General features: G+C 40.1%; 1 protein-coding gene and 1 long non-coding RNA gene across 2 annotated transcripts; one reads left to right on the top strand and one right to left on the bottom strand.

Annotated features, from left to right (window-relative positions):
- Positions 1-472: 472 nt before the first annotated feature.
- On the bottom strand, positions 473-1783 carry LOC122665496 (putative receptor-like protein kinase At3g47110). Its single transcript, XM_043861651.1, has one exon. The coding sequence runs from the start codon at positions 1781-1783 to the stop codon at positions 473-475; it is 1311 nt and encodes a 436-aa protein (XP_043717586.1).
- A 153-nt stretch (positions 1784-1936) lies between these two features.
- LOC122663591 lies at positions 1937-11377 on the top strand. The gene is made up of 3 exons (XR_006333197.1): positions 1937-1947; positions 5015-5020; positions 11308-11377. It is a non-coding gene; the product is annotated as an uncharacterized LOC122663591 (long non-coding RNA).
- The last annotated feature ends 3709 nt before the right edge of the window (positions 11378-15086 follow it).

Below are 15086 nucleotides of genomic sequence, written 5' to 3'. Positions count from 1 at the left end.
TCCGCAATGTTAAAAGATTCTGTAGATCTTTTGGGATTTGTCTTGATAAGTTGTTTTGTGAGAGATCTAAATCTTAAAGCCCCTTCAATAGAGTCAAAGACTGAGGAATAGTTCCTTCAAAGAAATTACCCCCCATATAAAGATGTTCCAAACTAATACAATCACCCATGGAGGAAGGGATTTCTTTAGAAAATCTGTTTTTGGACAAATTTATAGTAGAAAGAATCTTCAAGTTACTGATTTCAATTGGTACGGAACCGACTAGAGAATTAGAAGATAAGTCGAGAGATATTGATAAGGAGGAAATAAGTAAGATTTGTTTAGGTACTGGGCCTTCAAGGCTATTATTATCAGGGGTTAGGTACTGTAGCTATTTACAATTTCCAATGTTGGAAGGAATACTTCCATTCAAGTTGTTGGAACCTAAATGGAGTTCATACAAAAGATTGAGATTGCCTAGAGAGGAAGGTATCTATCCTAAAAGTCTATTTGCATCCAAGTATATTCTTTGAAGGTTTGAAAGTTCCCCTATAACAGATGGAATATTACCTTCGAGAAAGTTTCCCTCCAAGGCCAAATCGGTCAAGTTGACAAGGTTCTCAATCCCAGCAGGAATGGTTCCAGATATTTGATTCCGTCCCAAAAGAAGTTGTAAGAGTTGTGTCGAAAGATTGGCTTTAAAGTTTGGTATAGGACCCACAAAACCATTAGCTTGTAGGTCCAAAAGCCATAGATTTGTACAATTGACCAAATCATTTAGAAAATTTAAATCACCAGCTTCCCCTCCAAATTGATTTCCAGCCATAAAGAATAATAGAAGATTTTGAAGATCTCCCAAGTTGTTAGGGACTGATCCAACAAAATTGTTTCCATCGAGATCAATCACTTGGAGTGTTGAAATATTGGAGATGGAATTCGGAATGCTCCTTGAGAAAAGGTTTCTTCCAAATCCTAGTTGTTGGAGATTTGGAAGAGTGAGCCCTATGTCTTGTGGAAGGCTCCCATGCAGTTGGTTGTATACGAGAGATATAAGTTGAAGAGATGAGATATTGTATATTGAAAGAGGGACAATACCAGATAGGTTGTTTACATGAAGTGCTAGAGCGTATAAGTTTGTTAGCTGGCCCAAGGATTCTGGAATGCTCCCCTGCAGTTCATTTACACCCAAAGAGATAACTCGGACGGAGGAAATGTTCCCAATAGAAGCTGGTATTTCTCCTGTTAATCCATTAGAATTAATGGAAATAAGCTCCAGATTTGACGAAGACGTAAATAGTTCAACCGGAATCTTCCCCGAAAGATTGTTATTGGAGAAGTGAATTTCTCTTAGAAGAGTGCAGTTGGCTAAGCTGATAGGAAGTTCTCCTCCAAGAGTGTTGTTTTCAAAATAAATGACTTGTAGTCGAAACAAATTTCCGATCTCTTGGGGGATTTTGCCATGGAAGCTATTGTTTGCAATGTTGAGGGAATGCAGAAAAGTAAGATTTCCTATGGAAGGAGATATGTTTCCTCCCAAACCCTTCTCTTGTAAATTCAAGCTGATAACCCGTTGTTGATGAAGATGACCACATGTGATCCCAACCCAGTTGCAGAAATGGATGGAATCGTTCCAAGAACTTAGTACTCCACATGGATCATCATAAATTTGTTGTTTGAATTCCAACAAAGCAAGTTGATCTATTTCGTTCCCTATGATAATTCCACTGGCTGCAGTGATCGATTCTAGCAGCCTCAATGAACTCCCAAAGAGGATAAGAATGAAAACTAGAAATTGAAATGCCATCAGAATCAAATTTTGGGACCCAAATGCATAAACCAAGAATGCAGTTTTGAGTGAGTTGCTATAGGGGTAGCTACTCGATCTGTTGATGAATTTGAGAGAAAGTATCCTATTTAAATTAAAAAAGATAGTGCTGTAATATTATTACTTAATTAGTCCATTAATTAGTTAAGCCGCCGAGTACTGCATGAGATAGGCAGACAGCTTTGCGTGGTTCAACAAGTGTTAATTTAATTTTTTTTAATTGAAAGTCTATGCATAAATACTGGACCTGTATTAGATAGTTTTAAGTAAAAATTTATTTGTCTTCAATAATTGACACGTGAAAATTAATTAATTAAATAATTAATGATTAATGGATAAATCTCTGACAATAAACATGCACGTTCCCACGATGTTGTCTTTCACCAAACCAACCTTGGAGCTTGATTAGGGCCTTAAGGGGTGGGGTGGGGGCAAGGGTGTCAATTGGGACGGTTCCCGGTACTTGGGACGGGACGGTATCGGTATTGGTACCAAAAGTGTCAATCCCAGTACCGTCCCATTTACTAAACGGGACCAAACTAGATCCCAATCCCGATTACTAGCGGGACGAGACTGTACCGGTTCCTAAACGGTTCTAGGCACTGTAGAAAAAAGAAGAAGTTTAATTGTTCCTAATGGGAAAATCCGATTGTGTTTTCCTCTTTGATTTCCCAAACAAAACCTTATTATCACACATGTTACTGTCACATGGTACTACTGAGTGGAAAAAAGAAAAACTTGGTACATGAAGTTGCTTGCAGGAAGAGAGAGTAGCATTGAACCGGGATTTTGAGAGGCGAGACTTCAAGAGCTGTGGCTGTCCCGTCCTTAATGCATCATAAATATAATTCTTATACCCTATTTTTTCTCCCAAAAAAAAAAAGATCTTATATATTTTTTCTTTTTTAAACGGTACTAGTATGTTCGGTACCATTCCGGTACCTTATTGGTATTACGGTACTGGTACCGTTGGGAATCTCGTCCCAGAATCGTTCCGTCCCATTTATCATTCGGTACCAAAATCAAATACCAATATCGTCCCATTTACTAATAGGACGATACAATATCAGATTTTAGCGGGACGTTATTGAGATGGTTCTTGGTTCCGATCCCAAATTGACACCCTTAGGTGGGGGACCGGGACTGGGTCTGGGGAGTCCCTCTCATGGATAAATTTCTGACAATAAACTTGCACGTTCCCACATATCTTCTCGTTTTCTTTTTAGGGTCATTCTAAGTGTGGTATCGATTACATGTAGCTGTCACCGCCAAATTACACAAACGGTTTTACCTTTCCTTTTATTTGACCTCCATACAATAGGGGAGTTAAGGTGTTCTGACTAAACCAGATGCGTCAGGCTTACATGTCTGTTCAATAATACTGCTATCCTTTTTTTATTGCCACATACACGATGACAACTCCTTGTAACCAGACATGCATGATTAAGTCAAGATTGACAGCTCTTTTGAGTTTAATGAATAACCTCAGTGCAGAATGTTAAGGAAAAGGAAATGAAATAAGAAACCTACTATTGAAGACAAGCTAAGGTTGCAATTGGTACCATTTTCTGCTCTGAGAATGCCGTTCTTTGCAAGAATCATCTACTTGTGTTTTTGGTGTGGAACTGTCCTTAGCTCTAAAAATAGCGTTTGGTAAACCAGTTCCAGAATTTGGTTTTAGAACAAAACAAGAATAGCCAACCGCATTTGGTTAAACTTGTTTTGGAATAATTTTTAACAATGTTGTTTTTTACCAAAATGCCCTTACTATCATGACTAATCCAAATCTTTCCAGTTTTGTTAAATAATATAGAAAATATCATTACATGTATGAAAATTGAAAATTGAAAATTTCTAAACATGTGATGTATGCATGTGACTCCAGTTACTAGTTTACAATTCACACATGTAAGCAAAAACATTTCAGCATATCACAGACCACATTATCCACATTGTCCATAGGTCAAAAAAATTTTTTTTTTTTTGGTAGAAGATGTAACTATTACAAAAAACGGATTACACTCCTGTGAAACAGAGATCGGAGTTGGGCCAAACAGTCCCATCCGTAAGAGACTGGGCCCTCCTGGCCAAGGTATCTGCTATAGCTTTAGCATTCCTTGAAATACAAGAAAATTGACAGTCATCAAAATAGGAAATTAGATGTCTAATATCATTTAAAATTGGTTGAAGTGCCAAAGATTCAGTTTTGCAAGCAAGAAACAACTTCAAGATTGTTGCTCTCCACCTGTAAGTTGTATGTCCCTTCCGTAAGCACTTCCAACATTCCCTCCCTAATAGCGAACGCCTCACCAATCAACGCCGATGAGATATTACAGGGGTCTGAAACTGCTACTCTAGTCTGCCCCAGATTGTCTCTAATAATGATGCCCAAACTTCGATTAATATTCGGATTATAGGATGCATCGGTGTTTAGCTTGAAAAAGCCAGTACCAAGACACAATAGTGGGAGAACAAACTACTGGAGTGGAAGCTATCATAGGTCACACTGCCGAGAAGAACTCGCAACACGCCTGATGTGCTGCAGCTACAACCTCCAAGGGGGTCCATGTCCTTCTCCCAAACACCAGGTCGTTACATGCACACCAAAGGAACCATCCTATAAATGCACATCGAGATGCTAGCTCTCTCGCTAATTGCTTACCCAAAACAGAGAAAGAGGACCACCTAGTGATCCATTTGCATAGTCCATTCCACTCCATTGTTGGAATCGAATAGGAGAGGCTAGAGCCTAATGGCTTGAATATATTTCCTTGATTTTGATTTATCTCAATGGAGAAAATATAAAAAATACAAGTGGTGAGATCCTAGCTGATCTAAGCTAGGAAAGAAATATAGAGAATATTGTGTTTATATGTACAAGAGATTGTATCAATATAGGGAAAGATTTTATCATCACATGTGAAGATTTATTATCACATGTGATAAACTAAGAAAGGAAAGATATATGATACGGTTGGTTCTTTCTCTAAATACACCCCGTCAAGGTGGAGAATCGGTAGGCCGAATCTTCAACTTGTCCCTTAGGAATGCAAAGTGCATCGAAGCAAGAGGCTTAGTAAGAGTGTTGCAAGCTGATCTTGTGTAAAGATAAATTGAACCTACGATTGCCGTTTGGACACACGATCACGAACAAAATGGAAATCTATTTCCACGTGCTTGGTGCGCGCATGAAACACTGGATTAGCAGAGAGATAGGTGGCACTAATATTGTCACACCATAACATCGGTGGACCAGCCAAGGGGTAATTAAGCTCACGCATAAGGGACTCCAATCAGACTAGCTCGGCCGATGCATCTGCCACGGCTTTGTACTCGGCCTTGGTGGAGGAGTGTGCCACAGTTCTTTGTTTCCTAGAGGTCCAAGAAATTAAATTGGGACCAATAAAGATTGCAAATCCCCCTGTGGACTTGCGATCAGCAGTGTCACCAGCCTAATCAAATTTAGAAAAGGCCTGAAGAGAGCGAACAAGAGAGCGCTCAATAAGAAGTCCATGTGACCGGGTACTACTGAGATAACGAAGAATACGTTTGACAAGTTGCCAGTGGTCCTCCATGGGAGCATGCATAACTTGACAAGCCCATTTGACTGAAAAGCTAACATCTGGTCGAGTGAGGGTGACATATTGAAGAGCACCAACAACAGACCGATATTTAGTGGGGTCAGACATGAGAGCACCCCCTGAATCCGAAGGCTTAACTGATGTGGCCATAGGTGTCTTGACCGACTTGCAATCAACCATACCAGTGCGCTTTAAGAGATTAGAAATATATCGAGATTGGGTCAAGACTAGCCCATGGGAATGAGGAACAACTTTAATACCCAAGAAAAAATGGAGCTTGCCAAGATCTTTGATGGAGAATTCCTCAGATAGTTGTTGGAGGAGAGATGTAACCATGTCAGTGTCACTGCCTGTTATTATAATATCATCAACTTAGATAAGAATATAGCAGACATGACTGCCCGTATGTCGAATAAATAGTGAAGTGTCAGTCTTGGAGCCATGAGAACCAAGACGAAGAAGAAAGTCAGACAAGCGGGCAAACCAGGCACGAGGCACCTGTTTCAATCCATAAAGTGATTTATGCAATTTGCAAATAGACTGGGGATGAGATGCATCAATAAAACCCGGGGGCTGAGTCATGTAAACCTCCTCAGTCAATAAACTGTGCAGAAAAGCATTGCTAACATCAAGCTGTCTGATGGACCATCCTTGGGACACAGTTATAGAGAGAACCAGGCGAATGGTAGTGGGCTTAATAACAGGGCTAAAAGTTTCTCCATAATCAAGCCCGTGCTATTCGTGAAAACCCTTTGCTACTAACTGCACTTTATAGCGCTCAAGAGACCCATCAGCCTTTCTTTTAATACGGTACACCGATTTGCAACCAATAATATTCATATGGGGTGACCTTGGAACAAGCGACCAAGTCCGGTTTCGAAGTAAAGCATTAACCTGCCATTTTAGAATCTTATTTGCCTGTAAAAAACAACTCGGTTCAGTATGAACAGTAATTGCGTTGAGAGCATGTGGCCTGGACCTCAGCTGCATGGGATGGCAGGTGTGAGGTTAGGACGGTTGGGGTGCAGCCGGGGTGGGAATGGTTAGGGGTGGGTAAAGCTCATGAAGGGGACGGGTTTTAAGGAGTGGGGAGTCAAGAAAAGAGGTAGGACTAGGGACGGCTAGGGAAGGCTCATCCAAAGGGGATACGAGTGTAGGGCTGGTATCCCCCCACTGAGGATAAGGGTGCCTGGAGTTGCAGGACTGGTAATGGCGTGGGCATGGGAGGAGGTGGGGAAGGAATCAAAATAGGAGCAAAGGCCCACGGTGTAGAGATAATGGGAGAAGAGGGTGGGGGTCCTAGAATTGAGACAGAAAAGGGGAAGGACCCCTCATCAAACCCAACGTGTCGTGCAATGATAATTCGGTTAGTGGTAAGATTGAGACAGCGATACCCAAAATGAGACGGGCTGTAGCCTAGGAACACACACGACAATGAGAGATAATCCATTTTATGCTTATTAGAAGGACGTAAGTATGGAAAACAGAGGCAGCCAAAAACTTTAAGAAAAGAATAATCCGGACTACGATGAAAAACAAGTTGAAAGGGAGAGATTCTAAGAGAGATCGGAGTAGGCATGCGATTAATCAAGTAAACAGCCGTTTCAAAGGCCAAGTGCCAATATATGTGAGGAACATACCCATGAGCTAAAAGAGAGAGTCCTGTCTCAACGTGTGTCTGTGACAACGTTCAACAGAACCTTGGTACTCATGAGTGTGGGGGCAGAAATACGATAAGAAATTCCAAGTTTTGAAAAATAAGCAGGTAAAGTGCGGTATTCGCCACCCCAATTAGTCTGAATGGCTATTATTTTATGACTAAACAGACGTTCAACAAGAGCTTGAAACTTCAAAAGGACATAAAAAACATCAAATTTATGAAGAAGAGAATAAACCAAATAAATTTAGTGTTATCGTCCACAAAAATTACATAAAAATGATCTCCATCAATAGAGGCAGTAGGGGAGGGACCCCAAACATCACTAAAAATAAGTTAAAAGGGAAATAAACTCCTATGATGCATTGTAGGTAAAGACAAATGACTCGCTTTGCCCAATTGGAAAGCCTTACAAAGACTCACATCTATCCACCATTAATTACACCTTGGGTACCTAAGTGGGTCCCACAGGCCTGCAACCCCGCCAAAGAGATGGTTCAACTACACTGCTGACCTAGGGACTGAATTATGGGGCTATCAAGACCTTGTACTATGTATTACATTGGTAAAATACCATACCTGACCTGAACCACATTCTCCGGATGATGCACCAGGACATGGGCCCAAAGGCCAGTGCAAGACCCAGAGAATTTCAAGTGATACTAGACTGAGCATCGAGTCAGACCAGTGAGCCTAGACCAACACTAGGACATCCAAAAATAGTTTGAATATTAAATAACACATTTCTGATTTAATACTTTAGGATTTGATCCCGCACTCAAGCTGCACTGCCAGACACCGGCTGAAACTAAAACAACAACTAAACCCGTAGTACCAGACCAAGGTGAGTGGAATGTCATCGCGTATGTAGATGTAACATAAATGCTATGCTGAATTTAATTTTATAATAATGATACTGTGATACATATTTAATTCATATGTCTTAAAATTTAATATAACACTGTGTTGGCTGCTGGAAACTATGTTTGAATACTTTATGCTGATTGTAAATGCTAGACTAGATGCCGTAGCCGGCTTGGAAATGAGGCGTGTGGTAGCCCATAGAATGGGATACGGTTGACACCGTCTGACTCATACGATGCCATATAGACATGGGGTTAGAGTTTCATCACCCGTTCTACCCACCCTTACCAACAGGGGTTAAGGTGTTGGATGCCTGTGGGAGTGACCATATATATGAGGAAAGAAAAGAAAAGAAATACGATTGCACCAGAATGGTGATTATGGGCTATATGCCGGGTTATAAGCCAGAAAAGAAAAGAAAAGAGAAAAAGGGATGGATGCCTCACAGGTTAATCATAGAGGGCTGGTCAGGCAGACCTTGGTGAATGAATGTGGGAGCTAACTGGTCCTCTCCGACAACTCAATGGGTGTATCACAGGAAGGGGTTAAAAGCCCGCACCAAGTATACATGTATTGGGGATTGTAGTAGCACTGACCTGCCTTAGTTGTGTTAATAGGTGGCTAATAAATAATTTGATCTGCACATTATGTAGGATTATGTGATTGTGGTTGCATATACATGCATGATGATATGTTTCATTCACAGGCTCAGTGGGGCTCACACTGTGTTATATATGTTTTTCTATTATATGATTCTGTAGGTAGATGTCACTGTGGCGGGGAGGCTTATTACTCGGAGGAGAGCCATGGTGGTTATGATGATATTGGTATGGACCCCGACGGAGGTCATACCATTGATGCGAGTATTCTCAGTGGTTATTGAAGATGACCCATGAGGGGTGTTGTTGATGCTTTTTGTTTTGGGGACTCCCTTTTGTTTTTGACAAGAGTTTATCCCCGTTCTGCTTTTGGTTTTCTTCTTTCTTTTTGGTGCTTGAGCTACCTCGCCCTGTGTATATTTTTCTTTTGTTTCAGCTGATGTATATAATAGTTTTTACTGTTATGTTTGTGGGAGTGAGAGAGGGAGTGATCAGACCTATTTATGTATATAACATCATTTCCTATACTGCTATGCTTCTCGTATCTTTTAATGTAAATATAGTTTTCTGCAACCCTCTGGGTTGTACTTATTGTATTACGATGGATGTGTGTCTGTGAATGGATTAACTGCTTCTTGATCCGTGGGATTTGGTGGATTGTTGTTATGCGATTCGGGTCACCTACCTAATCGTCCCAAGGGGTGGTTTGGGGTGTGACATATCCACATACGATTTTGTGATGACCTACAAGACCATATGTGGATATCTATTTTGGGGATTTTAAACCCTAGGTTCGATTTACATGTGTACATCAAGACTTCAGTCTATAGTCATGTATTTGAAATGTAAAATGGTTAGTTACAATACTTGTAAATCACTTGACTCACTGAAATGGAGCAGACGAGGAAGATCAACTTCTCCTTCAGTTTGCCATTAGGTCGTAAATTTTGGGGAAAAAAAAAAGGGGTTTCTTAGCTATAGTTTATGAAGACGAAGAAGAAGACAAGGTTACAAAAGAAGAAGGGAGAGATTACCTGTTGCATGAGAGGAAGTTGTGAGTGTAGGAGGAACACATAACTCATGGAAGGTAGGAGAGTTCTAGGGAGGTATATATAGGCAGGCAGTAGGGAAGGCATTTGAACCTTTGATACGATTGGAAGAACTCACCCTCATAAACCGGTCTACAAGGGGAGGGATCCCAATATTATAGATGCTCACATCCAATCCCTTACGGGACCGATGTGGGACTATTGTACATAACATTACCCCACCCTTTAATGGCCGACGTCCTCGTCGTCCCACTCCGGATCAGGTAACCCTTCCTAGTTGGCTCCACCCTGCTCCAGGACCCTTTCCCTGCAATAGGTAGCCCTTTCCTAGCGGCTCGTACTCTGGCACCCGGTTGTGTAGGTTGATCCTACGGTCCATGGGATCATGGTGGTTCACCTTGGTAAACTAATAAAATTATATTTTTGAGTTCCCTATTTTAGGGAACTCCAGGGTTGTCCCTAGGGAACCCTAGGGTTGCCCTAGGGCACCCTAATCTGGCTTGGGCATCCTATTTTCAATTTTAGGGTTTTCCATGGTCGCCCATGGTGCCCTACTGTAACCCTATTAAGGTTTCGTATAACAAACCAATGCCCAGTCCGTCTCTTTGACGTCCTATAAAATAATTGGGATCCATGTCATAGAGAATAGTCATCCCTATTCCATCTCATGGGTAGGGGGCCTACATTAACGACCCCACCATTCCCGCTCTCTTCGTCCTTCCCTCAATATTGGGTAATTTACACATACCACCCCTGAGGTTTGACAAAAGTATGATTTTACCCCCCAGTTTTGGAAAATTCTGCGTACCCCCCTGAGGTTTGCAAACAGTAACAAATAAACCCATTCCGTCAGTTCATCACTAACTGCATTAAATTTTTTATTTGAACTGACAGAATTGTCCTTACAAGAAAAAAAAAATAAAACCTGCAACTCGTCTTCCCCAAAATCGATTGGGGAAGATGAGTTGCAGGTATGGAACCAACTACCAATACCCTGTTTGTGTCAGGCTCCGATAATCAAATCCCGGAAACCCAACCCACACAGGAAGAGATCCGTCCCTACCCTCGCAAATGGGAGACGAGCATCATGACCGGAATCATAGAACCCACCGTCACCTCTGCTCTGGCATCCGCCTCCGCCCCCATCCCCATCTACAAAATCCGTCACTTAGGTTCGACACTCATATTCAGCGCAAGTCATTGATCTCCATAATTTTGCACTTCTCGACCACCTCAAACCAATGTATGATTTCCCAACTTGCAGAGGCACTGATGGAATATTCTATGTTTTCCATCTGAATTCCTACCGATATATGATTTAGGGTTTTCTCATCTCTAAATTGCTGATACACATGCATACGGTTAGGGTTTTTTACTATTTGAATCTACTAAGTACGCTGAGCTGCTTCTGCAATTAAGCCGCCACCCAATCGTCAATCTCGATGGCACCACCGATACCCACTGCTTCCCATTGGCCACAGTCTTCATCTTCTCTTTCTTTGCCGTAGTTTTCTGATTTTTGATGATTTTAATTTTCTCTAATTTGCAAATTGTCATTGCATAAATTCAATGAAAGGGTTGACTGGAATCAATTGCCTTGCTTGATCATGGTATGAAATTTAGATTGGTTGCCTTGTTTGAAATTTTAAATTGCATGCTTCCAATCTGGTCTGCTACCTCTCCTTTTTGTCCAACTTTTTTAATAATTTCTTTTCTTTTCTTCAACTCACTTCCAACTTTTGATATGTTTTAGGGTACTGCATTACTGAAACAAAGTGCTCTGCTGCAGATGAATGCTTGGCAGAAGATAATGAAATTTGTAGCCCATGCCTTTATCATCCCATTTTTGGTTTATACTGATCTTTGGTGAACTTTAAAGTTTGAAGCGCCAAGTCTCTAGTGGGAGAAAGAATGACAGCCCTAACTCCACCTTGAGGGACATGCTGCTTTAACCGCTCAAGCATCGGTACAAGGAAAGCAGCAGTCTTACCAGAGCTAGTCCTAGCCATGGCATCATCTTCTGCACCAGCGAGTATAAGAGGCATGGTCTTCCGCTATATGGGTGTGGGGACCGGGACCCTGTAACCCTTGCATTTGATGCCTCAGAAGACATTAAGGCTTAGGCCCAGGGATTCGAATCCCCCAGACTTGGCTTTCTTCTTCTCCTTCTCCCTTCTTTTCAGTTCTATTTGGAGCTAACACAAATATTTTTTTCCTCCACCATGACCAAGATTGGATGACTTCTGCTTGAACCGAGCAGTGGATGGCGAGAGGGTATTGGTAGTTGGTTCCATACCTGCAACTCATCTTCCCCACGCGATTTTGGGGAAGATGAGTTCCAGGTGTTTTTTTTTTTTTTTCCTTGTAAGGGCAATTCTGTCAGTTCCAATCAAAATTTTAATGCAGTTAGTGATGAACTGACGAGATGGGTTTATTTGTTACCATTTGCAAACCTCAGGGGGGTACGCAGAATTTTCCAAAACTGGGGGGTAAAATCATACTTTTGTCAAACCTCAGGGGTGGTATGTGTAAATTATCCTTTAATATTAGTTTATTATTTTTTTATAGAATGACTGGACTGGATGAAAGGAGATCGATTCTACTATATGATATTTCTTGATTTTGGTAAGAATTCTCTAGTAATTATGATTTTACTTGTGTTAAAATGGGTCATGGGTTTATTCTTGATTAATGGCTAGGTATGGGCCTTATGATGTTTTCTTTTGAGGCCCATAGTTTTTATTTGATTTATGGGCCTAGTTTATAATGTGTTTTATTTTGGGTTCATTTGTGAATTAGGGTTCATTTTGGTTTGGTTTGAGTTAATTTAAGTGAATTTTAACCTAGCAATAGAACTAAGGGTATTCTAGTAAAAGACTTTAGCTAGATATTTTTTTTTATCTTTGAGCACTATTGGATGTTAAGATTAGGGCATAGACTTTAGGCCTGATTTTTTGGAAAATTCTAAGAGGAGACCTGTTATTTACAAAAGTGTCATGGACTATAAATAATTCTTATGGGAAGCTAAGTCATACAATTGAAGATTCTCTTGGCTTTTCTAAAGAAGGGAAAGAAGGGGAAAAAGCTTGTGTTTGAAATTTTGAAGAATGATTTGATGAAATTGAGGGTTATAGAAGCAAGATTAAAGGGGTAATTGAAGGATTTGAGCCTTGGTATGAATGGGTAATTTCCTACTTGGGATTTGAAGGTAAGAAAGCTTGTTTTAGTTCTTGTATTTAAATGATGGATCGATAAAATTGAAGGTTTAATTCTCTTGCTTAGGTTTCAAAGAGGTTAAATCCATGTGGAGTTGAAGGGACTCCATGATTTGATAGAGGATTTGAAGGAAGAACACTTGAATTGGGGGTTTTTCCTTGAAAATGAAGGTATTCCCTTTGTAAGCCTTCAATTGATTAATTAAGAAGTTATTTTATATTTCCAAGGGACTTTAGAGCATCTTTTTTAGGGGTTTCAGTAGGATTATTCAAGTATGGAAGCTAGGAGATGAAATCTTCAAAGTTTGGAGTGTTTTCTTAAATTTTTAGAAGTATCGGATTTTTCTGCAACATGGACCAATAGACCGGTCCATGCTGGCAGGGACCAACCGATCGATCGGTCCCCTAGGTAGAAAGGTCCTCAAAAAATGAATTTTTATTTTTTTTAAAAAAATTGTATGGCTTTGTTCTATAAACTGGTCAGTCCTTGGATGCCAAAAATGACATATAAATGGGGTGTTATAATGACCCTTAGGGCCACCCGAAGATCTGTTATAAAGTTGGAAGTATTGGAAGCATCAAACGGTAAGTAACGATACACGATCATACTAAAATTTAAGGTTATAAAATGAATGTATTTTTGAATGATCAAATGAACAAATGAATGAGTGTTATATGCAACTTATAAGTTTTATATGCATAGTATATGAAGATATGTATGTTAGAATGGAAGTAAACGTTTTATTTAAATATAGAGGAAAATGATAATTAGCATTATAAATACGATCGAGAATATGATTGATGCATGATGATGGTTTATGAACTGTGCATGTGAATTGAATATTTATGCTTATGTTATGCCTCGTAACTATGTTATGCTCCTATGTATTACTCACATGTTTAAGATAGGGCTAAGAGTGATTAAAGGAAAGGTATACATATACATAATGGAAGTCAAATGTTTGAGAAATGATGTAAAATGTAGCTTAAGTAAATGGACGACTCGGAATGGTAATTAATGGTGTTTTGAGAGGCATTGAGGCTAAGGCCAAGACATGACCCGACGCAAAAAGCATAGAGAGGCGTTGAGGCTTTAGCCAAGACACGGCCTGACATGAAAGGAAACCATCTCTAATGAGGAGTTGAGATTAAGGCTAAGAATGTTAAACGGGTATCGTGCAAATGATAGAAAGAAAAGTGAAAATAATAAAAGATGTATGTTACCTTAGTTTTGATTAAAATAAAGAGTATATTTGATTATGAATGATTGTTTATCTTGCTTACTGGACTGTCAAGCTCATTCCATTATCATAAATGTTTTTACAGAGAAATGAGCCAAAGACAAAGGAAAGGGAATTGTGATCAAACAGGATCATTCGGATTGAAGGGAACCTTGCTATTCTTGGAAGTTTAGCTAAGGTCTATGATATGCATGTGTAAACATTTCATTATAGATGTTTAAGAAATGTACTTCTTAAGGATGATTAGGGATAGATACCAACAGTGTTACCACTTAATGAATGGGTATAAGTTTTAATGGTTTTATTTGCATGAACCCCAGTTAGATCCGGTGTCATGGGCCCCACCAGGTCTAGTCATTCTAGGGGTGTGACAAATACAATCCATACTACAAACCCTTGCCAACAAGGGTTAAGGTGTTGGATACCACAATTGTGTGAGGTTAATGTCCTTAAGGAGGCTTTGGTCGTTCAGTAGACTCATCGGGTCATTAGGACAGGTGATGTTGATTGATCCATCCGCCAATAGGGCTGGTGGAAGCACAATGATAACTTAGAGGGCTGGTTGAACTGACCTTAGGAAGGGATGCTAGAGCCGACTAGTCTTCTCCCTCAACTCAATGGGTGTATCGCGGGAAGGGGTTAGAAGCCCGCACCAGGGATACATGTATTGGGGATTGTAGTAGTACCTTCTTACCTGGACTTAGTTTTATTGTTAGGTGGATTAATTAATATAAATGAATCTCATGCATATAGACTCATGATTGTATTTACGTGTGCATGCATGGTTTATATTTCATTCACGGGCTCGGTGGAGTTCACACTCGTGGAATCTCTCTTTTTAGATGATTTTGCAGGTACTGGTTTGCCAATGGACGATGAAGCTGTTGATGGAGCTGCAAATCTTCCTTATGTTGCAGATCTGTAACAATTTTATGATATCTTAGTTTCTTTCTTCCAAGAAGTGTAACTATCAGAATATTGTACTTTTGAGCATAAATGGATATGCATATGGTATAACATAGGTATTTGAAATTTTTCTATCAATGATATAAACCAACTATGGGTAGTTCAAGTCT

This window comes from Telopea speciosissima, chromosome 6, assembly GCF_018873765.1.
Source record: "Telopea speciosissima isolate NSW1024214 ecotype Mountain lineage chromosome 6, Tspe_v1, whole genome shotgun sequence".
Taxonomy (NCBI): Eukaryota; Viridiplantae; Streptophyta; class Magnoliopsida; order Proteales; family Proteaceae; genus Telopea; species Telopea speciosissima.
This window is presented reverse-complemented; position numbering and strand designations above follow the sequence as displayed.

Bases quoted from the DNA above. Each gene is read 5' to 3' on its own strand.
- LOC122665496 (XM_043861651.1), bottom strand. From the start codon at position 1,783: ATGGCATTTCAATTTCTAGTTTTCATTCTTATCCTCTTTGGGAGTTCA.